The 24,851-nt window shown below is 44.7% G+C and overlaps 1 protein-coding gene across 1 annotated transcript; it reads right to left on the bottom strand.

Annotated features, from left to right (window-relative positions):
- Positions 1 to 699: 699 nt before the first annotated feature.
- On the bottom strand, positions 700 to 18,190 carry LOC135374856 (zinc finger protein OZF-like). Its single transcript, XM_064607783.1, has 2 exons — positions 17,798 to 18,190; positions 700 to 1,122 (listed from the first exon to the last, which is right to left on the bottom strand). Exons 1-2 carry the CDS (start codon positions 18,138 to 18,140, stop codon positions 788 to 790), a joined length of 678 nt encoding a protein of 225 aa, XP_064463853.1. The 5' UTR covers positions 18,141 to 18,190; the 3' UTR covers positions 700 to 787.
- Between the last annotated feature and the right edge of the window lie 6,661 nt (positions 18,191 to 24,851).

The raw sequence follows: 24,851 nt of genomic DNA, 5'->3' as shown, positions 1-24,851 counted from the left end.
CCAAACTAAACTAACCTAACATAACCTGATCTAACCCGGTGCAAATTGCAATCAGTCCGCCTCCGTGCTAGATGGTGAGGGGATTTTGAAACGGTTTATTTTTAATGGTCGATTATTAAACGGTGATCTCTAAGTGGAGCTAGTAAGCGATTTATTTCAGGAGATATATTTTTAACCGTGTATCTTTTAAGCGGTTTATTCTTAATGGTGGATTTCGGGAACCCCCGTACTAGTGTGGGGTGCAACAGTCTGGGAGATGGCCAGGGTGCTTGTTGATAGTATCTTTTGTTTTCTTTATGTACCAGGAATTACACCCCACTAGTACATAAATAACCAGTAGCGGATAGGACGGTTAACTTTTGATGATAGGCTCCACGTGGGACCCGAAACTTCAAGTCTTATGTTGTTTACTGTGTTGCTTGCCGGAGTGCTGAATTTATTAAACACTCTTCAGCGGTAGCATCACAACAGATCTGCCGCAAACGTCTCTAGTATGTTAACTTTGAGCACACACTGTGAGCACGTTTGCACACACATACATTGCATACTTACTTCCAACAACAGCTTTACTGAAATGTGACAGTCGTTCTTTTTTTTTTTTTTGTTATACAGAAAGGAAAACGGGGTCCTTATCACTCATGCCCAGGGATGCCATGCTGATTAATTAGGCACGAGAAGAAAAAAAAAAGAACAAAGAAAAAAAAATCACTGGCAACAGCGACACAGGTCTCCCGACAGCGTCCGGTTGGCTTCAATCGCGAAGAGCACGTACTCCACTTTCCAAAGCTCAATCGCGGTGCAGTTTCAGATGTCTCTGCAGGTTATGCTTGTGTTGAAACGCGTATCCGCAGACGGGGCACTCGTGCTCCCTCTCTCCCCCATGCACTGTCTTCAGGTGCCTGCCCAGGTTGTGCTTTCCACTGAAGCGTTTGGAACAGACCTCGCACACGTGGGGCCCGTCTTCCGCAGGGCCGGCACGGGGGCGGCCCCGGCGCAGTTTCTTCCTGCTCTCGGCGTTCCAGCGTTCCTCAAGAGCGGGGCTGGAAGATTGGAAGGGAAGCGCTGCGCGCCCCTCGTCGTTCCCTGCGAGACAGAAGAAAGGATCGGCTCGGAACGAGGATCAGAACAAGAAACTGGAACGTGAAGTGACAATAAAGTCCGTGCGTTCTTCACATAGAGGGAATGCATGACACAAATGCGGGGTAGTTGATAGCGTACAGCTCCGGTCGACCTTAATAGCAACGCTGGAAAAAAATTCTCATTTCTGAGCACGATAACAGCTGTTCTGCGGGCACTGGAGAGGGAGGGGCGATGTATAGTGAACGAGATCTTTGCATTAAACTAACAGGATGATATTGTTCAATCAATAGCTTTGTTCCTCACGGCAAACAAGGGTTGCTGTAATCGTGCTCGCGAACAAGACCATGTGTTTTTTTTTTGTTTTCCAGTGCTATTATTAAGGTTGATGTGAGCTGTACCTAGAAATCTAAAGAAGCCTACGTATAGTCACAAGAGAAAAACAAAACACAAACCCCCTGGTGACCCTGCAACACATGTGACGTGGCATGACATTGTGGAGGGGGGGTAAATTATCGTGTCATTTTTACGATTTTCACGCTCGACTTCTACGTTGCGTAGCAGCGGTTTTCGAAAACTGTGTGTATGTATGTGTCAGGTGGGAGGGGGTGGGGAGGGTCATAAAACGTTCCACCCAAACCAAAGAAGAAAAAAAAAAAAACACTCGTGCCCACTATTCTCCTCCGAGGTCTCTCGTCAATGTGCTTGGATGTGGGCTTGTGGGGTCCGCGATGCTTTTGACTTTCGATGCATCACACAACCTCGCTTTCACGTCTGCGTCCACTTGTGCACGGGGGCCAAAATCTATTTCGTGAGAGGCCCACTCATTCCAATTAAGGGCCACAGTGTGTCTGTCTGTTGCAGCGTACACGGACGCCCCACGTTTATACGGCACCGCACGGTGGAGTCTTCACGAATTAGACCGGACACCAAAGACCAAAGTGTGAAGCACACAGTTGTGCACCGTGCTACTGTGAAAGATTTTTTGACCCACAAAAATTCGCTCTGATTGTAGCTCCAATAAATTGTCAATGTACCCGATCTGACTAATGTCCACGTGCTTAGGCCGGGAGACGTCCGGCATCGCTACGGCAAACCCCGGGGATGGGAGGCGAACGTCGCGAGGAGGTCAACTATATCTGTATGCACCGTGGGGCAGTGTAGTTTTGGTCCCACTGTTGTGTAGTATTACTGTAGTACATTTTGGTGTTTGTGATTACGATACATGGTTGGAAAAAGATCTTAATTCTGTAACATCACAAGGTTGCGTGTTACAGACATCACACAGAGAGAGAGAGATATATACTACTGCTCTGCTTTCACACTGACGGTCCACTGTATTACAACCTGGCAACTGAGAGATATTTGTTTCTCAATGTCGACCAATCAAACAAGTTGATGTCAGATCCAGTTACAACACGTTAGAGTTGTTCCGTTCTCAGGACCTTGCTTAAGAACAATAAAATACGGATGGTTGACAGTCTCCAACTTCCGAGCAGGAACAGGTGGAACGATAACACTGAAAATAAAAATACTTAAGTAAATATCGAATAATTGCATGCTCGTTCATGGTTTTCTTGTCCCTAAAGCGAATAAATCACTTGAAAATATTTCTCGTATTACCAATGTATTATGACTAGAGCCTGAAGTTTTCTGAATTTTTTTTTCTAAATTCAGGGGTTCAAAATTGGGAAAATAAACATGTGCCCAAAATTCATGCGCATTTGTGTGGAAAAACTTGCAGTATGTTAAACTCGAGCAGCAAAGGGATTAAGTTACTCAAACTAACTGTACTGGTTCGGCACAAACGGTGATGTAACAGCATTTGCTGCCAAACAAGTTAGTGTGCATTCCTGCAGAAGTCTCAGTGAAGGCAATATGCAAGGTAAAAATCTGGTTTCACCCCAAAGTGGTAACCTTCAATTTGGGGTGCAAATTTGGGGTGCAAATCGGGTTGAGCCCCGAAACTTCAGGCTCTATTTTATGATGCGGTATTACTAAGCAGTGCTACAGCGACCACTGTAAAAGTAGAAATTTCGCGAGGACTTCATTTTCACGAATTTCGCGATCCAACTTTTTTTTTGTGCAAAATTAAGGTTCCGCGAGATATAGCTAGCGGAGATGGAAAAGTATGGCCGCTGGAATTCATAAGTATACGAGCTCCAGAAAATACAAATTGACGTACTTGACCAACTTTATTCTCGCAAATTCGTTCTTGTCAAACATTTTTCTAATTCAAAAAACCACTTCAACATGAGTGATTTCTTTGCATAGTGTATCCCTTGCCATTGCAGATACTTTCACAAAAACCGGCACTTATGTCTTTGTTACGGAATTGGAGTTCACGATAAGCCTCTATAAGCCTTCTCATTGTTTACAGTGGCAGTGTCGTGTGATCCCGCAATTTCCATTTCCAAACCAATTCGCAAAATTAAGGTCCCACGAAATATTCCCGAAATGCACTCCTATACAAATTCGCAAATTATTAAGACCGATACAGAGATGTTTGTCGCCTGTTCACAGTCAACTTGGACAAGTTTTTTAGTCCACCGTTCACTTCTAGTCACATTTGCATACAGTTTTTCGTGTGCCCATGCTCATGTTCTTTCAGTACAAAGGCATCAGATCAAGACATCAACTCTGAAACTGAAACGATTCGCACTACAAAGTTCAAAACCAATATCATTCTTGATAACACATTGTTCCATGTCAACACCACTGAAGACGAAGGAAATGACTATATCGCTAGATGTCTAAAGAAGCATGAAAAACGACTAACTCTACATAGGGCCTGACTTTTTCGGGTTTTATTTTTGGCCAAATTCGGGGGGCAAATATCGGGTGATCTTCTTCATTTGAAAATTCGTGTGTATTCGGGTTAAATCCCGTTACGGCATATTCTGTCGTCAGGAATTCGGGTGTATTCGGGTGTTTTTTTTTTTTTAATAAAAATTTGTCTTAACATGAAACTAATGTTTAGCAATGTTATCAAACTTTATTTGAATGCACGCTTATGAGTGTGCCACGGGACCCGGATGTTTTCGGGTAGATTCGGGTTAAACCCGAATTTTACAGATTTCGTTCGGGGGGTAAATATGGGGCGGATACGGGTTTAACCCTAAAAGGTCAGGCCCTAACTATACATAGAGCCTGAAGTTTTTGGGAAATATTTTTTTTCTAAATTCGGAGGGTAAAAATCGGGTAAATAAACATGTGCTCTAAATTCATGCGAATTCGGGTGGAAAAACCGGGTGGAAACTTCCAGTAAGCTGAATTCGGCGAGAAATCGGGCTCAGTTGCTCAAACTAACTGTACTGGTTCGGTACAAACTGTGATGTAACTGCATTTGCTGCCAAACAAGCTAAGCGTGCATTCCCACGGACTTCTCAGTGAGGGCAATTTGCCGGGGAAATGTCGGGTTTCACCCTAAAGAGGCAACCTTCAATTCGGGGTGCAAATTCGGGAAGAATCGGGTTAAACCCCAAAACTTCAGGCTCTAACTATACATGATAAATTACTATGAGCAAAACCAGTGAATAGAGATGCAGTGAGTCTGCAAAAAACAAAACACACATACAGTACAGAGAAATGTGAATGTAATCTACTGCAAAGGAGCAGTTTATTATTGCAGACGTCAATGCTGCCTGCATGTCCCTGTCATGCACAGACATCATCATGAGCCAATACAGAGCACTATTGGAAAATTATTTTCCTAGACTGGAGCGCCGAATGGATGTTGATGTGGAACGGACATGTTCAATGTTCACATGCAATGCAAAGTGTTCACAGAGATAAACAGACTTGCGTTTGAACATACGATTCGGATTTTCCTGAGGGGGGGGGGTCCACTATGGACAAGTGCCACGTGCATGCTGGGATTGGTCCAGTGAACCCCCCATGTTCAAGTCCGGAATTAAGTCCCCCTAGATCCGCGCCTGCGTTTGAACGCACTGCCTCTGCGTATGCTCCTTTTGCTGATATGCAAGTGAAACACGTTTTTCAATTTGCAAAGGTAGTTGCAGAGGTAGTGGCAGACGAGATCACCAGAGGTTCCAATAGCCACCATGAAAAAGATGGCAAGCTCTTTAAATGTGATGTACTTCATCTTACAATGTATCTCATAGAAAAAAGGACAGCAGATTAGATTACCGACAAACTCTTCCGTGATCACTGGAACTCAGCACAAGTGATGTACATAGTTAGCATTCTCCTTGAATGCTCTTATGTATATACAGGGTGTTTCACCTAAAGTGATAAGTGATAAAAAATTCAAACTGGCGACGTACTCGCCAGAGGATTGTGGGACTTTCAGCCGCCATTTAGGAAGGCTTTAGACAATTTTTAATTGAGGGAAATTAATTTTTTTAAATTGAACTTTGAATATTGCCAAGCGAACCTCGCTTTTTCTTTTTACAGAAATATGATGTCCTCCAGGGGCTATCACAGACCCCCAAAAAACTATGCGCAGTATCACAACGGAAACAGTAAAAAAAAAAAAAAGAGTAAAAATCACACTTAACTCCCGCCTGCTCGATTTTTGCCCCCACTTTTACCTTGATGCTGGTGACAACCATCTTATCACACAAAAGACAAATCAAACAAAGGCGGGGACACTTCCTCCTCTAGACGCACATGTCGCGCGCGCTTCTTTGTGGCAATTTTCACTAATTTTTTTCCACAATGTTTGTTGTGATACTGTACGTAGCTTATGTTGGGTCTGTGGTCATCTGTGGAGGACTTCATACTCCTGTAAAAAAATATAACACATAAACATAAACATGGCTCCGCGCGTTCACCCTTAACTTGCCACTCCAGGTATAACGAGAAGGAGAAGGTATGATGCCACGTCACAGATGACGTTATAAGAAAAATTCGTTCTGGTTCGCCGGTCAGTGGGGGTCAGCGCCTTGTCCCTTTGCCGCCAGTTTTGCCAGTTCTCCCGGAGAATTGGGGATAGAAGGAGCGGCCAAATCATTACCGAGCCAGGGGAAAGGCTTTTTCAGAACCCCGAACAGCCGAGTAGCAGACGACAGAGGAGTAGCAGACAACATTTCTCTACACCAATCAGCGAGCGTTATCCTTATAGCGTCAGCGCGAGGTTCCGGGCAGATCACAGGCTGGTACTGCTCTTCACCACCGTTGCGCACGGTCGCTTTTTGCGGCGTACTTTAAATTTAATTTCCGCAATAATTACGACTCTGTGGTGTGAATTACTTCGCATGGTGCATCTTACTGGCCTACGTAACAGTTTCATAGGAAGGAAACAGGGTGTTAAAAATGAACTCTGTGCTACTTTAACAACCTACTGTATCCTCTAACTGTGACACACACACTCTAGTGCCTAATATGACACTGTCTCTCCTGAAACGCAAGTCTGCGTGAAGGTAACACACACACACTTCCTCCTCTACGTGTGCACATGCCTCACGTGTCTCTCCAAGTTACACTTGAGTGAAAATCTCGCGGAGCAAACATGGCACGCAAAGGGCCTCTCGCCCGTGTGCGTTCTTTCGTGGGCCCTAAAATTAGTCCTGTAATCCGTGGAGTAGCCGCAGATCCGGCACTGGAAGTCCCTTTCCCTGCGAGGGTACTTGTGCCAGTGACGTTGTTCGAGGTACCCCTCACTTTGCCGTGCGCTGCCGTACCAAGACTGGAAGGGAACTGCTGCCACTTCAGAGCCTGCAAGGTAAATGAGAAGGTCCGCGAATGTTTTTTTAACTTGTCCGAGACTGTTTTTTGCCTCGCCAGCTGAAAGTGAGGTAGTATAACAAAAGTACCGTAATTTCACGCGTATTAGCCGCGGCTTATGCGCAATTTTTTTTTCTCACGGGCGCTCTGCGGCTTATCCACCGGTGCGGCCTATCTGATGGCTATTTTTTCCAGGTATTTTCCCCATAGGCAAATTTCAACGAAAGGGCTCTCTCGAAAAGGTGTCTCTGGAACAATACTGTCCTGCCAGTGCACGAACAGTGCGTAACAGGGACGGGCCCACATTCGAGTAGATTGACTGGTGCATTCCCCCAAGCAGCTTTAACGAATGTGGTGACAGTGATTTGTGTCTTCTGGAAGGCCACTGGCCCATCAGTCCATGAAAAACGCTCAACAAGGGCACAATCCGATCTTCGTAGGATTCTAGAACTGACCTCCTCTGTTGTACACTGTGAACCACAGGGTTTATGGCCTTCTCTATAGTCTCCTTTGTCGCACAAATCAGTCGTCTCGTATTGCCCGCGGCTTATCTGCAGGTGCGGCTTATCTGCCAGAAAAATTTCAAAACTTCCCTAAAAACGCGTCCTGCAGCTTATCTGCGGTGCGGCTTATACGCGTGAAATTACGGTAGATGCACACAGGGAAGCTGTTCGCACCAAAATTCGGCACCTCAAAATGGCTCCGACATAATGTTTATTTAATATTATACAATTAACATATTATGAATATAAATTAATTAATATAAAATACTATAATAATTATTATTTTTATTTCAATATTCAGGGGCCAATTAATTAATTAATTAATTAACAACAATGAAACAAACGGCAGCAACTATGACACAAGACTCCTGACAACATTCAGTTGGTTTCATTTGTGTAGAGTACTCAATTTTTTAAAAAGTCTCTGAACATGCTAGCCGGAAACATCCCGTAACTTCGATACACGTGTCACGTCTGGTTGCAGCGCAGCCTCAACGTCTCAGCGGTTTATGCTTCTGTTGAGATGCACATCCGCTGGTAGAACACTTATCTAACAATATTATCCAATTAATTAGGCACAATGCAAAAACACCGGCAGCTACGACACAGGCATTCCGAAAATGTTCAGTTGGTGTCGATCGCAAAACGACATACTCCTTGTTTTTTAAAAATCTAATCACGGCGCTGCCTCGGAGGAGCCTGTAGGTTATGCTTCTGTTAAACCCACATGCCCACGTGGAACACCTTATGGTTTCTCTCTCCCTTTTACAATACTTTCAAATGCTCGTGCAAGTCAAGAGCACTACATGGGCCAGGCCTGGGCGCAGGTTTGACAATTATGAGCGATGGGCCGGGAATGTACACCGCCGGGCTTAAGCCAGGCTTGAACCCGTGGGATCCCTCTGTTAGCTAGAAACATCCAACTTCTATAGCCAGCTAAGACAGGCCGGGCTTGGCTGTGCTGGGTGGCCCGTAAATTTGTCGGGCTTGGGCTGTAAAACCTAGAAATTTGTTGGGCTTGGGTTGCAAAGCCTAGAAACTCGATGGGTTTGGGCCGTAAAACCCAGAAATTCGTCGGGCTTGGGCCGTAAAACGTAGAAATTTGTCAGGCTTGGGCTGCAAAATCTAGAAATTCATCGGGCTTGGGCCCTAAAACCTAGGAATTCGTCAGGCTTGGGCCCTAAAACCTACGAATTCGTCAGGCTTGGGCCATAAAACCTAGAAATTCATCAGGCTTGGGCCCTAAAACCTACGAATTCATCAGGCTTGGGCCATAAAACCTAGAAATTCGTCAGGCTTGGGCCATAAAGTCTAGAAATTCATCGGGCCAGACCAGGTATGTGGACTGTCAGGCTGGGCATGGGTGAGTAAATCAAAAGAAGGCAGGGCTGGGGCCAGGCTCAAGCCTAAGAGTGCGGCCCTCCCTGCGGTGCTCCCTTTCGGGTTGTGCCTTGCTACGAATTGTCTGGAACAAGCACTGCACACAGAGGGCATATCCTGCGTACAGATGCATTTGTGTGTCCTGAGAGAGGACCCCCTGTCGGCAGAATAGCACCATTAGCAGCACTGGTGCCGTTTCTTCTCGAGGATGTGCTCAGTGTTTCTCAAGTGCACAGCTGGAGGACTGGAAGGGAACTGTTGCGCAATTCTCATTGTTCCCTGCAAGACAGAGAAAGGATTGGCTTAGAACAGGACACTGGACAGGTTGGCGCAGGTTTATGCTGAAAAATAATTCAGCACAAATGGAACGAGCCACATCTTCGTTATGCAGTCAATTTCTGGCATTGCTCCACCTCCGCCGATTTTTAATTTTTTTTGTTCAGTGCGTTCCGCAAGCAATTATAAACATCGGAAATTATAATTTCTTGGATACATAAAATTAGATAACAATGAATAAGATAACGAATTATATAATGCTGACGTAGGCACTGCATACCTGCACTTGGGGTTAAGACAAAAGGACAAACAAATGTACACCACAGGACAACACTTTGAGAAGCAATAAAGATTTTATTCCACTAGAAGAAGGAGGAGGAGGAACAAAAGGGGAAGGAAGGAGAAAAAAAAAAAGCCTGAACCACCACAGACTCGCAAATTTGAGGCATTTGTGGTGGTCAAGGGGTTCCGACATTTGTGGGTAAGGTGGGACTACGGTCATGACACACGGATGGACAGGCACTGAATGGACCACAATGTTGTCCACATGATGAGTCATCTACTCTGACACTTCACCTCAAATTATCCCCCCCCCCCCAAAGAAAAAAAGGTGTCTGCTTGCATCAATGTGAACTTACATTCCAAGGTTTACAAGAAAAAGTAAAAAAAAAAAATAGACACAGAGGGGCACTGCATCAGTGCTGACCATGGAACGGACAGCGAGAGGGAGAGCATTGGGTGATGAACAGGCGAAACTAGGGGTTGGTTTCCTTGGGAAGTGTAAGAATAAACACGTGATAATCTCTCGCCAGCAGAGAAATGCTTGTGCCGTCCAGGACAGCAGCTCGGTACCTGAAAGGCCGGGATAGAATTCTGGGTCAAATCCCAAAACGAAAAAGAAAAAAAAAAAAACCGGATGACAAGAATGTTGAGACCCACTCAGCAGCCACATCACTGCTACACCCTTAAAAATTAACTTCACCGCATAGCACGCTCTTAGCCAACCAGCATCTCAAACGATATTGATATCTGCCCTGATTTGTTCAAAACGGGGGCGTACGCCTTTTTTGTGACACTTATGCTGTTCATAATTGTCACAAAAAAGGCGTACGCCTCCAGTTTTCAACAAATCAGGGCAGATAACGATATCACTCGAGATAATGGTTGGCTAAGAGCGTGCTATGCGGTGAAGTTCATTTTTAAAAGTGCAGCGAGGCCGCAATGGGCAAGGTCACAGCCATGTGAGAGGCATAGGAATGGATGAAGCTGAGAGTGTTCAGGATCCTGTAACTTTGCCAAATACGGTGGCTAGAAAAATATGAAAATGAAAAAATGGCTAGGAAGGAAGCAAGCCAGCTGGTGAAGATGGTGCATCATGTAAAACCAATGTTTGTGTCTGTCCCTTCGTGTTCCCTAGTCTCGGGGTTTTACATCATGCATAGAAAAATATCTTCCCCCCCCCCCCCCCCGCCAATACTTCAGTACAACGCATGTATGGTGTAATCAGTAACACCTATCACTGTCGCAGGGTCGGTCACAAGTGCTACCACTTTCCCTTAAAGGTACTGTAAAGCAGTAGATAAGCATGATATGCTGGTGATGTGACTAGAGACTTTGTTGCTTCTAAATACCATATGCGGAACCATACGACCGACAACGCGCTACAAATATTTTTAATTTGCCACGAAAAATGCGGCGTAGTAGAGCAGTGCGACGCCTGGTGTCGAACAACCCCATGTACAGCGAGCAACACTGAAAATTGGTACACACTACGTATTACATCGGAACTTCGTTATTTTAGTAACCATATTATTAGTTTACCTACGCATTCTGAAACCCATTTTAATAGCGTTTTTTTCGAAGTAACCCAGTGCTGGCCGCTGTTTGATGGAAGCTCTCCCTGCTTCTCTGCTGCGCCTGCGCGCTCCTTCTGTTCGTGGCCTCTTTCGAACAAACAAACTCTCTCTCTCTGTGAACCTCTGTGAACAAACAAGTCCCGACGCTGTCTGACTTCTTAAACGTCTGACACATTTTTTTTCAGCGGCTCAGCATTTCATTTCAGTTTGCTTATCCGTTTATCCTCAGATGTGGATCGTTGTGCGGATTGCAGGAATGGATTTTATGGTGGATTGTGGTGGATTGTTATGTTGGGGGGGGATATGTTTAATGCAAAGTAAGAAAAAAGGGAAGGGAAAGGTTAGCCACGGTGTGGGCTTGCTATTCCCTAATGCTTTCAAGCATGTTATGTCGGGCCCAGTGTTATACGCATGCAATGTGGTCGCCGCCGTATGTGGCAGGAGTACGGATTCATTTCGAATACCTAGTACAGTGTTTCCCGTAATCTTTAATTGGAATTTTCTAATTAATTGCACCGTCGATTGGAATGAAGCTTGCGCAGTTTTTGTTCTGGTGGCTTGGACTATCGAATACTGTAGAAGTCGTTTTTTCCGCGTGGAAAATATTTTCGTGTTTTCGAACAGAGCTGGTTTGAGGAGTGATTCGCGAGAACTTAAATTCGCGACACAGGTTTCCGGGAGTGCTTTGCTCTTGCATATCGTGCCGCCGTCAATACTCGGGCATATTTCGGCACGTACTAAGACATCCGTTGTTGAAGTGGATGGCGGCATTCTAGGTCAATTCCTTTCTTCTACTCACAGACATGGGAGGAAAGGTCCTGTATAATGGCCTTTAGGGACCCTGCAGGAGGCCATAATACTGGCCGTGTGCAGGTCAGCCAGTTCATTTTAGCAGTTCTCACTCATTATCACTGCTCAGGGCACTGACCAGTTCGGTTGAGATGTGGTACTATCATACAAGCTGGTTTTGAGAATGTGGGGAAAGGCATGTTGTGGCTTCGTGGTATACTGTATGTACAGTGCAACGCGTTTGTAGGAGTAACAAAAGAGTGATCGATTTTCATTTCTTTACATCTTGCCTGATGGGATAAAACAATCTTCTGCGGCTTGCTTAAACTGCCTACACTGCATGGAGTAGAACGGGTCAAGGTAGTCACGCTATAGCGTCGAACGCCGAACGATTTTCGCCCTCATGTGGCCAGAGTTATTCGCGGGAACTTAAATTCGCGATTTTGGAGGAGTGCGCGAAAAACGCGAAAAATAATTCCGCGCAAAAAAAACCACTTCTACAGTAGCCACACTAAATGACATTTGATCGGTGCTGCTTTACAGTACCTTTAAAGGAGGTACGAACTCCTATCTGCAGGTATTTATCTTTTCTGGATACGGGCGAGTGGACATACCTCCATCCGGATACCTCTATCCATTGTTACATCATCTGAAGACTCGCATCCCCAATGAGACGTCAACGCGGAGGTACACGTCACGTTCTCCTCTACACTCTGAAAAATGAACTTCACCGCGTAGCATGCTCCTAGCCAACCATCATCCCGAATGACAACGTTCTCGTTCCTGACTTGAAAACGGAAGGCGGAGCCGTACATAATAGGCTCCGCCTCTGGATTATCAACGAATCAGGAGTGAGAATGTTGTCATTGGGAATAACGGTTGACTAGTAGCATGCTATATGTGGTGAAGATTCTATGGTGAAGGCCTATCAGATTCATTTATCAAAAAGGTGTCACAGCCAACGAGTTAAAATTGCCGTCTTGAGCAAACACAGTCGGGGGGCTAGCTTGGTAGAGTTCATAGCCACTCTGAGTATCTGGTAGTTCGTACAAAAAACGCTTCCCAGTGCGCATTTTGCCTATGATTGGCTAAGTAAACCAACGTTAGGCAGTACCATTGGTTGAAGTGATCGCTGATGTCAAACTATTGACCCCCGTTTTTTTTTTCAGTGAGTGATAAGGATACCATGACTGGTAAGATAAGATATGATAAGATCTGCATGTAACACCCAACCTTTCTCACAGTGGCCTATGTGCATGCGTACGACTTTGAGGCACAGGAGAGGGTTAACCGTGTCTTCACTAGATGGCGTAGTGTGCGGACAACAGAAGTGGGGACCAGTAGGGGGACTGCATGAATGGTGAGATCTTGTCGATACCACTCCAGACCCGTTTTGGTCCTTTGTTCTGCCCACAATGTTTTGTTTTGACGCGCGCCCAGAATGGCTCGTTGGAGAGCCGCCAGGATACCACGCGTAGGTGAAAAAGGTCTAAAGTTGACATAGTTCCAATATGATAACAGTGGTGTTGTGATAACCAGACAATGACGATGAAACAATGATTCATCCAATACCCCGGTCACACGCCAAGCCGAATGGCATTCCCAGCGCATGACAGTCGCACCAAATGTCATTAGTTTGTCATCGAGCTACACGAAGAAACAGAATGCCATTCGCAAAGGATGTTATGGTCGACAGTTAAGACACCAGGGTCGAACATGTGAAGCATTGTACAGGCACGTTAAGCTTGTCAGGCTTGTCAGCACCATGTCGACGCTTTGCATGTCGCCTTTCTTGTCATGCTTTTGTCGACGTTAGCTGCGTTTTTATTTATTTTTCTCGAGGCTAGTGAAACGTTAGAGTATTTCGTAAAATCGTTGCGCTTTTGGTGACACTTAGTTGGCTAAGTATCAAAGCAAATACAAATATGGCGCTGGTCTGCACCGTATTTGGCAATATGGCAACCGGGAAAGAATGCAGTTCTCCAAAAAAAAAAAAGAAAAAAAAACAGTACCGACCAAAAACGAAACCAATAAAAAAAAAAAAAAACAGTAACAGTATTAAGCGCTCCTTGCTTCGCATCAAAGTTATCAAATTCGTGATAAAATACTGGAGTGCAACGTTTCATTCACATTTGATTTCTTCAAACAGTTTATCGTTGTTATTTTTGCTACATCTCTACTGCGAGGGTACGCAGCAGGTGCGTGAGGGAAAAGTGAATGGGTTCCCAAAATATGCTGGGTGAATGCCATTTGCATATATGGCCATTTGGTTTCACCGTGTGACACGGAATGACTGTCATTCAGTGCGAATGTCATTCACGGGGAATGACATTCAATTTGGCATGTGAGAGGGGTATCAGTGGAAGTAACTTAACACGAGACACAAGAAGTAATGTAATAGTCAAGCTTATTGGGACAAAAATGTGACATGGAACATGAGAAGACGTCAAGCTGCACATGGATGGCAGTCATATGACATGTACGAGACAATGTCAGGGTGCGCAATTCTCGACCTCAAAAGAAATAAAAAAAAGTAATAGTAAGTAAAGTAAAAGTAAAAAGTAAGTCATGTAAACTGAAGTGCATTTTAACACGGTCTGAAAACAGCGGCAGACGAAAACACAAATGATCGCAACAATACAACTGCATACTCACAACAGACAAGTTTCTAATGACAACACGTTTTTAAATAAGCGAGAAGCTGAGTATGCAGATGTACTGTTGTGATCCTTTGTCTTCGTCTGCTGCTGTGTTGAGTTTTCAGACCATGATGTACCAACCACCCCTCTCCAGAACCACAGTGCATTTCACACCCACGTTATTTCATGTTGTACAGAGATTGTGTGCAAGTTTCACGTTGCACGAAACTGTGACCAGGGAAGGGTAACGGACGTATTTTCGTTTTCGTTTCCATTTTCGCTACTGCTATATTTTCGTTTCCGTTATCAGTTTCTGATACCAGCTTTTCAATTCCGTTTCCGTTACTGTTTCCGGTAATGCTACAGAGCTGCGGGAGGAGAGCCCGGCTCTGTCAGCACCCTGGTTTACCTAAGTGCTGCTTCGGTGTCGCGTTCATATGCGGACGCTCTCTTGTAGCAAACAGTACTGCCATAGCCACGGTAAAATGAAGTAGTAAAGAAAAAAAGAAAAATCGCAGGCTGTCATCCTCGTGCTATGGTGGAGTGGAGTGCGTGGAGTCTACATAGTGTAAGTTTCATGTGTTGATGTCATGGAGTTATGAGGACTGGGACGAGTAGGTAAACCTCGAGATCCAATACTGCAATTTGTTTCCATGTTCACGTGTACTATTTAGAGCATTACAGGGAAAGGAGTCATCAAAGATAAAATGAAAAGTCACTCAAATGTCATCGCACAGCAGGAATAGCCATTACCCGAATTGAAAACCGGATAATAATTTTCGTTTCCGTTTCTGTTTCCGGTAACGAAGGATCGTGGTATGCGTTTCCGTCATCACCTCCAATTTCGGTGATATACCGTTTCTGTTTCCGTTTCCATTACCCTTCCCTTGACACGTTTTGTATCACTTGTTCCACATGTTTTTGTCATTCACCGTATAATTCATATTTCACCATGATGACAGAAACAATGACAAGCTACGTGAAAGCAGGTGCAAGTTAAAAGTAGCATTAAGTGAAAGTGAAAGCAAAGAGACGACTTTCTTTATGCTAGTTTGACTTTTGATTATTCTGCGCACTTACAGCACTTAGAATTAGAACATGCTCGCAGCAAATCATTTTCTCTAGCTGAGCCTGTCGCGTGTGTTTTCCCAATTCCACGTTAGCACCGCATTGCAACTGTGGCCGTGAGTGGTGTACAGACAGACTAGAGCCGTGTATTAAAAGGGAGTCTGGTCATTAATGGGTCGTGCCTATACCTGAAGCTCCACCCACTTTTTCAGCTTTCCGACCAATGGAATGTTGAAATATGGGACGCTGTAAATCAACCTATCCTCACTATTTGTCCCCCTATCCAACGTGGGAAGCGCCATTTTGGGTGGCAAGTGGATTCGATGGGATTGAAATGGATACCACTCGCAATCTGCAAAACTAGTGGATTTTTGGTGCACATTTGATGAACGCCACCTAGGGTGTGTGGGGCACGTCGGGGGTTGTCGTCTGCTTCCGTCGTTGTACCGCTGCTGGCAGAACCACCTGCTGGGACACATTCTGTTGTCGGCATGGTTTTTAAACACATCTACGTGAATAGGTGGAATATAAAAGGCAAGAATGATTATTTATGTCCATGACATCCAGCAATTAAACATAAGACTGTACAGCACAGTGCCGTTTTTTGTTATGATTTCGTTGTGATCGCCTCGATCAGCGTGTCCCCTAGTCTTAACAATGACCAACAAAACGTATTATTTTCGGTTAGATATTGGTTGAAACGGATTTCCGAGAAACGTACATGAGGATCTACATTTGCAGCGCAAAATGATAGTCGTCTGTGAAATTTTTTTGTCACGAAATCTCCGCTTCACTGTGTTTGTTTTCGTCGCCATTTTGGGTGGCAGCGAGGTGTCATGGTGACCCCCTTGCTAAAAAGCAAACCAATCAGCGGAGCGAAACTGTGATTGACAGGTCAATGTCGGTCGAGCCCCTTTTTGTGACTCCTCCCAATGACCAGGCTCCCTTTTAATATACGGCTCTGAGACAGACGAAATGAGAGAGGCACCTGGTGTGAGCGTGCGTCATAGGCAGACTTCGTGGGAAAGTCATTCAGAAAAAACCGGGGAAAACCTCAGGAGCAGAGCAGTTATAGGGACTTGCACACACCACTTCCCAGTCTTACTATCACCTTGTAGAAGAGAATGAGTCTCACATACTATAAAAAAACCTCCCAGAATCCGTGCGTTCACATGAGTGACGTCCCCACCGAATATTCTAGTGGAAGAAAAAGCAAAAAAATGCAGCTTACCGGGCAGAAGATTCACTTTACAGTTTCATCGGCACAGTGCTGGCCAAACGCTCACGGAACACGTTCTAGCGCATTCCTCCCTCAGAGCGACACGCTGGCGGCGAAGTTAGCAGTACGGAGTTAGAAACAGGTGACTCGGTTACCTAGGCCAGGCTTCACCAACGCTGGTCAACTATGAACCGAGATCAAGCGTTGTTAAAACTTGAAGTTAACGCTCAATTCTTTTTTTTTTGTAAACATTAGTTGGTGACGTGATGAATACGGCATGGTAGAAAGCGCACAGAAACACGGACAAAAGAAGACGACACCACCTGCGCTACTCACAACTGTATTTTAATCAAAAGACACAAAACACACACATCGCGGCGCCCCTTAAGGCAGCAACAGCTTCAATCAGGGTCATCCCAAACAGAGATAAGAGGCCTCCATGCGCTGCTATCAAGGAAGAAAAGCTCCCTCTCCGATAATGTTACTGATGCCTGACTCACACACTTAAGGCCTATCTTACTGATAGCATTGATGGGTGTTAAGTGTGTGAGTCAGGCATCCGTAACATTATCGGAGAGGGAGATTTTCTTCCTTGATAGCAGTGCATGGAGGCCTCTTATCTCTGTTTGGGATGACCCTGATTGAAGCTGTTGCTGCCTTAAGGGGCGTTGCGATGTGTGTGTTTTGTGTCTTTTGATTAAAATACAGTTGTGAGTAGCGCAGGTGGTGTCGTCTTCTTTTGTCCGTGTTTCTGTGCGCTTTCTACCATGCCGTATCCTTACCAACTAGCCCAACATTGTTTGTTATTGACGTGATGAATGTTTCAGTAACAATAAGTTCCTTTTGTGAAGCACAGTTGAGCGTTAAATTCAAGTCAGGGGTGCAAGTGTTAGTTGGCGTTAATGAAGCCCGGCCCTAGGAACATGTCCGTAAGTCTGTGCGGTCCCATTCGTTGCTAGCATGTCACTCCAAGGAAAGAACGTGCCGGAGTGTGTTCCGTAAACTTTCGTCCAGCAATATGCATTGTCTATTTACACAGTGCTAGAACCTCACAATCAGCCGAACTTCGCACTTAGCTGGCAACACTGCTCACACCTTCTCCTGTCGTCTGCTAAGGAATATACCTTGTGGCTTCACGGCAGGGTGTTCCCCGTTCTTAGCAGTCCACGAAAATGCACCTTACACCAGAGCACTCTGGGGAACGTCACTCACGTGAGCACACGAAACTTTCAAATTCACATCGAGCACGTCAATGCAGACGACGGTTTGTGCGGTGTTCACTCAGACACACACTTTAATCGCGATGCATTCTCTCGTGTTTCTGCAGGTGGCTTTTCTGCTGGAACGCTTTCCCGCACGCTGGGCACTTGTAGTTCCTCTGGTTCTCGTGAACTGCCTTCATGTGCCTGTCCAGGTTCCCCTTCACCGTGAACTCCCGGGAGCACACTCGACAGACGTACGGTTTCACTCTGGTGTGGGTCCTCTCGTGAGCCGTAACGTGACACACGTTTTCGCTGGTGTAGTCACAGTACCGGCACTGACGGCCGTCTTCCGCGCCAGGGTACTCCTCAGTCTTCTTCTGCCCCTTGAGGTACTCCCTCAGGTTGAATATGTCACCGCACGAGAAGGACACGAAGGGTACCATCGCGCGTCCACTTTCGCTGCCTGCAAGACAATGTTCGGAAAGTTCGGATACCGTCAATCACGCAGTAGCAGACGACTCAATCAAGCATACAAGGACAAACACAGTGGAAGCCTCACAATGTTCAGTTGGGTACTCGAAATGAATAATGACTGGCGACTTCTCTTCCACTGCCATTGATCGACTGTCAATCAATATCAGGATTACCGCAATTTCACGCATATAAGCTGCACCGCAGATAAGCCGCAGTACGTTCCTAGAAGCAAACAGGAATTGCCACACATACTAAGAAATGGTCTGAATTGCCGGTCACCCGTGTGTGAACAAACAATATTAAGCATACAGTGAACCCTCGATTTATGAACACCCTCGGTTCCCCGAAAAATCGTTCCTAAATCGAGGGATTCATAAATCGAAAATTCAGTTAACTAAGTACTATCGAGCAAATGGAACAGTATTTCCGAGTTGGGATTGTGTTTATAATGCCATATATCGTGTAATTTTTGCTTTTGACCATGCCTTCCGCTGTATCAATCTCACAAAGAAGAGACGTTAGCGCATTCACACTTGTTTCTTATGCAATACTAAATTGTTTAATTTTTTGGACCATGCCTTCCGCTGTGTCAATCTTGGAAAGAAGAGATGTCATCGCATTCGCACTGGACGGGTCTCGGATTTCCTCGGGGATTTTTAACCTCCGTTTATTAATCTCCGGGTGACAGCGACCACCTTACTCATCAACTGAAGTCAGGAACACTTGGTCGCACCTTGTGCGACCCCGGAAACCCCGTTTGTTGTTCCGATCTTGAGGGGTTAAGAACCGAGGGTGCAATACCTGGAAAACGTTTTGTCCGTTCAGGCGTCATTCATAAGACCACGGAATTATCCCTTTGAAGGTTTCTGTTGACCTCGGAACGATGCGTTCATAAATTGAAGGCAAAAACGCTGGGGAACTCCTAGTTGGTTCCCAGAAATTCCGTTCATTATTCGAATATCGAGGTTCATAAAACGAGGGTAAAATGAATGGAAAAAGTTTGGTGCCCCGTGCTCGTGTTCATAAAACGAGGGAATTCATAAATCGAAGGTTCATAAATAGAGGGTTGACTGTATAACATGACACAATTGACAATAAAAAAGGCCATAATTACATCAGCGTCCACGTTGAACTGGAAAAATATCTGCCTGCTATTACAGCATGTTCCATTCCCATGCCTCTTCCTATGCACCCTCTAGAGTTTCTTATTAAATAAAAGCTGCAGACGAATGGCAGCAGATGGTGCGCGTAGCGGTGCCAAGAGTGCTGCTTCGAATACTTTCGCTCTAACGTGCACATATGATTCGCACTGTTACTGCATGTGTGACACAGCACAATTCGAACGCGCCCAAGTTTTGTCAGCTGTAGGAAATGACCTCCGCCGTGCTCCCTGCTGGAACATAGCAGCATTTTTGTGAGTGAATTTTGTAGCTATGTAGCCGACTAAGGCATTTGCTCCTGATGAACCAATGGAATTTGCCACTGCGTTAATAATAGTATGAATACCAGTAACAACAAAAAAGGAGAGCACGATAAAAAAGTGCAACACAATAAGTACACAACGACACAAGCATTTAGACAACAAGTAAAGAAGACAACGAAGCTCAAAAGCAGCCCACTACCACCAGCTGCTTTGTCACCATTCTACCTCAAGTCCCTTAGCAATTGTGAGGGTTGTAGACATTACTATGAAACCAGGTGCATTGGAACAGCTGGGCCCCGGTTTTCAGGCCATCCCTGACCTGAGCAGTGCTCCGCTATATCCAATGACCATAGGCAATATTCAATAACCAAAACCCAATTCAATATGTCGGAATAAAAATGTGACGCATCCGCAACACGAAGGAAAGCACACAGGATTGACAAGTGAGAACCAAATCCATCACATTTGCTGAAGCAACAAAAATGGGCACTCGAATAATAGGGTCAAAATATGATAGCTAACACACTCTGCAATGTAAACAATAATATGGAGATACAGATAACATGTACATGAAACTGAACAAAAAAAAAAGTTCCAGACTAAAGCAAGTTTCTCAGATTTCATAGATGCGTTATAGTTGAGGTGTGAGCTTTTTCAGGTCAAAACCCATTTTCACCCAAAATTTTACCCAAACCCAAAAGTGTACAGGGTTATTCTAGCAAACGTTACACATTTTGATCGCACTATAAAAACAGAAGACTGTCCCTTCGTGTTCCCTAGTCTCGGGGTTTTTACATTATGCATCATCTTCACTAGCTCGCTTGCTTCCTAGCCATTTTTTCAATGTAGAAGACTGCATTTGGCCCATCCCAAACTTTGCAGACTGATAGCCATTTATCTGAAATTTCATTTGAATTTTTTGTAAGCGCTATGGCCATGTAGAAAGAAAATTAAAAAACAAGCAAAATCTCGCCCTATGCATTTTCAATGGCCTATCCCACACAAATACCGCCATTTTTTTCTCGCGTCTGCTTCACATTCACATCACTTTCCACAGGTAGCGCTGCCTACAACGATGTCACATGCCGATTCTGACGTTATGCACCAATCTTCTTTGTTCTGTATGCTGGTGCCACCAGTGTGTGGCGAAATGAAAATGAAGTGCACGCAGCAGAAAATGGCGGCTTTTGAGTGAGATAGGCCATAGGAAATGCATTGAGTGAAATTTTCCTTGTTGTTTAATTTTTCTTCTATGGGACCATAATGCTCACAAAAAATTCCAACAAAACTTCAGACAAATGGCTACCAATCTGCAAAGTTTGGTGTTGGACAAAACCAGTCTTCTATTTTTAAGATGTGATCAAAATGTGTAATGTTTGCTAGACTAACCCTGTACATGTCAAAAAAGGGTAATGTACATCCACAAAGGACGCAGTCAATGCATTAACTTTGGGTCTTTAGACCTCTCGCAAATTTTTTTTAGATAATTAAGATGCTCATGATCCCTTCAGCGTGTGCACATCTCTCATGTGCTTGAACATTATACAACTGGAGCAGCTGCAAAGCCAGCACTTGCACTTTGCTCACTTATGAAGGTGCTTAATTCCGGGGTGCTTCGTCGGGTACTGTTTCGAGCACAATGCCATAGATAAAGGATTCAAAGGAGAATGCTCTACCCTGCTCCTCGAACACCTGCAAGACAAACAATGTATCAACCAACAGCAGCAAATAGAAATACAGGAGGGACTGGCGTAGCCAAGGGGGGTACCATGGGTAGTGCAGTTGGGAGAGAGAACACAGGGGGGATATCCTCCTCTCCCATGCAAAGTTCGCACAGAACCCCTCCCAAAAAATGTTTCTTGGCTACGCAACTATAGCTAGGCTAACAGAAACAATATCAGACATTTGTTGAGCTTCACAATGGAGGAATCAGCAGATAAGAAACCTGTTCAATATACACGAAGGAGAACTATGACCACTTCATCAGTGCGGATGTCCCAGAAGATAAGGTGCAAAACGTAACGATAAGATAGGAGGCAAATGTATATAGATCAAACAATTCAGTGAAACCGTGATCTGTCTCAGCCATTTTTTGTTGTACATAACAGATTCTGCAAGAGGACGTACAATAATGGGTTTAAAAATAAAGGGTATTTATCAGACACAAGTACTACCGTATTTTCACGCGTATTAGCTGCACCGCAGATAAGCCACAGGACTCATTTTTAGATACATTTTGAATTTTTTTTTGCAGATAAGCCGCACTCGCAGATAAGCCGCGGGTAATACGACGCGACTGCTTTGTGCGCTAAACCAGTGATGCACATACAAAATCAATAGAGACTTTATCGCTATGAAAACGGGTATCATTTATTCGACAGAAAAAAGGCTAACATCAGAAATATTACAGAGCGGCTCACTAAGACATGTTCCAGAAGACATGTTCCAGAAGACATGATTCACTGTCACCCCTTTTGTTAAAGCTGCGTGGGGGAATGTATCCGGAAGGTCAGACCACTCGAATATGGACTCGTCCCTGTTCGGTATTGTTCGTGCAATGGTAGGGCGGTCCTGTTCCGAAAAACATGACGCACTGTCTGCCCTTTCGTTTCATCCAGGGTATTGGGAAAATACCAGGGAAAGATAGTCATCAGATAAGCCGCACCCGCGCATAAGCCGCAGAGCGTCCACGAAAGCAAAAAATCTCGCATAAACCGCGGCTAATACGCGTGAAAATATGGTAAATATGTTGCAAATGTGCATCAAAGTAGGTTAAAGGGGCCAGATCCACAAAATTCTGATCTCGTAATTCCTGCTCAGTGGAATTCCTGCTCATTATGGTAGGATTACGCGTCACCCTCGATCAATCATCACTGCTCCAAATGTTCCGTGTTGTACATGGAATGGGTGACGTTTCCAAGCTGTGACACATCACATAACTTGCTCTGGGACCTTTTTGCCTGCATCTTTTAAAGGACAGTGCAGAAGGTAGTGTGTCATTCTGCCCTTCTTTCAACGTGACGACAGGAGCAGAAACAATAACAATCTGCATGATCCTAGTACCACTTCAATTACATCAGCGTTGGGAATGTTGAAGACACTGCCCATTCCATTACCGTTTGACACACTTCATACGCTCTACACATACATTTCTGGCAACAGCTCTGTGGTCTGCCACATACGATAACTTTCCATGAAAAAGTAATTCTATGGACCAGATATCGTGGCATCACTCATGATAACTGCTATCTTGTGATGCCGAGAAACAAATAAAATATTCTGAGCTGTACGCATTACAACTAAAATAGTGATAGAATTAGCACCAATGCCCATCTCGCTTGCAACAGTCCTTGGACTTCCATGATAGGCAAGCCTGAGCGATGGGCAAGACACGAAAACAAACACAAAGTTGGACTTGCGGTACACCTTGGGGTACTCTCCAACATCACCGTGTCAAAAGGACTTGGGCAAACTGCTGCCTGCACATTGCTATGACCTGTGGGAAGAACAAGAAGTAGAAAAAGAGCACTTTCTGTCAAGAGCCAAAACAATGACATTGCTTACGAGTACAGATACGATAGCTCACATTCTACAGGGTAAAAGGGTTCTTCATTTTCGGGACTTTTATGATTTTTCAAATTCGGTCAGGAGAATCAGGCGCTATTTAGAGACGAGAATTCGGGGAGAAATCAGGCGCTACGACCTCTGTTTGATGCCATCTGGGGATTTTTGGGCGAAATGAAAGGCATATGAAACGAGCAACTGCTGTGACTGTAACTGGGGCAGTGAGTGACCGCGGTATTCAAACACTAGCATTCTTCACTAGCACTACATGTAGCATTCCTAAACTCACAATCATTTCCTCTTTTCGTAAAGTTGCAAAGTGGGGCAGTTGGCATCCATAGAACATCACTGAAGCAGCAAACAGACACAGGCGACAATCTAACAGGACCACTACCTTTTGTAACACACTGAAACTTATAAATACAGCCTGAAGTTTTAGGGTTTAACCCGATTCTTCCCCGACATTTACCCGGCCAAATGCCCTCACTGAAACATCTGTAGGAACGGACACTGGTTTGTTTTGGCAGTAAACACAATTACATCACCGTTTGTACCAAACCAGTACAATTTGCTTGAGCAATAGAGCCCAGCTTCTCCCTGAATTTAGCACACTGGAAGTTTTTCCACCTGAATTTGCATGAATTTAGAGCACATGTTTATTTCCCCAATTTTTACCCCCCGAGTTTGGGAAAAAAAAAGTTCCCGAAAACTTCAGGCTCTACTGATAAAATCACGTCTCCAGTATCCAGACACCTTGGGAGTCGTCCCTTTTCGTCCCGGTAACGAATTTACGGAAAACCAAACCAAGCAAACTTCTGGGGAAACGCGAAAAATTAGGGAGACTTCTTAGAGGAGTACAGAAGGCCATCCAAAAAAAATTCAGATTAAGACATCTGATGAAAGTATGTGTGTCATTATACTGAATAGCGCGAAAGGTTTTGATGTGTGCAATTTGTTTCCAAGAAAAAAACTCACATAAACGTAGCTCCGCGCGTTCACCCTTAACTGGCCACTCCTGGTATTATGAGGAAGAGAAGGTATGATGCCACGTCACCGATGACCGTTATAAGGAGAACTCGTTCGTAAATAGGGCATTGCAGTAGATGTGTGTGCAACCCGATTTTTCAAGACACTGTAGTTGTTGCGGTGTCCTCTAATGCCTTGACTAGAGAATTAGTAGAGGCCTATGCTATCAGTAAGATGGGCGTTAAGTGTGTGAGTCAGGCATCGGTAACATTATCGGAGAGGGAGATTTTCTTCCTTGATAGCAGCGGGTGGAGCCTCTTATCTCTGTTTGGGATGACCCTGATTGAAGCTGTTGCTGCCGTAAGGGGCGTTGCGATGTGCGTGTTTTGTGTCTTTTGATTAAATATAGAGTTGTGAGTAGCGCAAGTGGTGTCGTCTCCTTTTGTCCGTGTCTTCTGTGCGCTTTTCTACCATGCTGTATCCTTACCAACTAGCCCAACGGTGTTTGTTGTTGGGACAGAGGATGTTGACACATTTGCAGACAAGCGAATTGGAGTGACGTGGGTTCTGCAACATTTGTTCACATACTTGCTGTCTGGGTACGGATAATGAATTCCGGAGAGCCGAGACAAAATCCAAAAGTACCATGTTCGTCCGGATAAGTCCGGATAAAGCCCGGATAACGAGTCTTCCAGATATCTGAACTCCAGATAAGCGAGACATAGCC

Source organism: Ornithodoros turicata, unplaced genomic scaffold (assembly GCF_037126465.1).
Source record: "Ornithodoros turicata isolate Travis unplaced genomic scaffold, ASM3712646v1 ctg00000783.1, whole genome shotgun sequence".
Taxonomy (NCBI): domain Eukaryota; kingdom Metazoa; phylum Arthropoda; class Arachnida; order Ixodida; family Argasidae; genus Ornithodoros; species Ornithodoros turicata.
The sequence above is the reverse complement of the archived record's forward strand: the minus strand, read 5'-3'. Positions and strand labels throughout refer to the sequence as shown.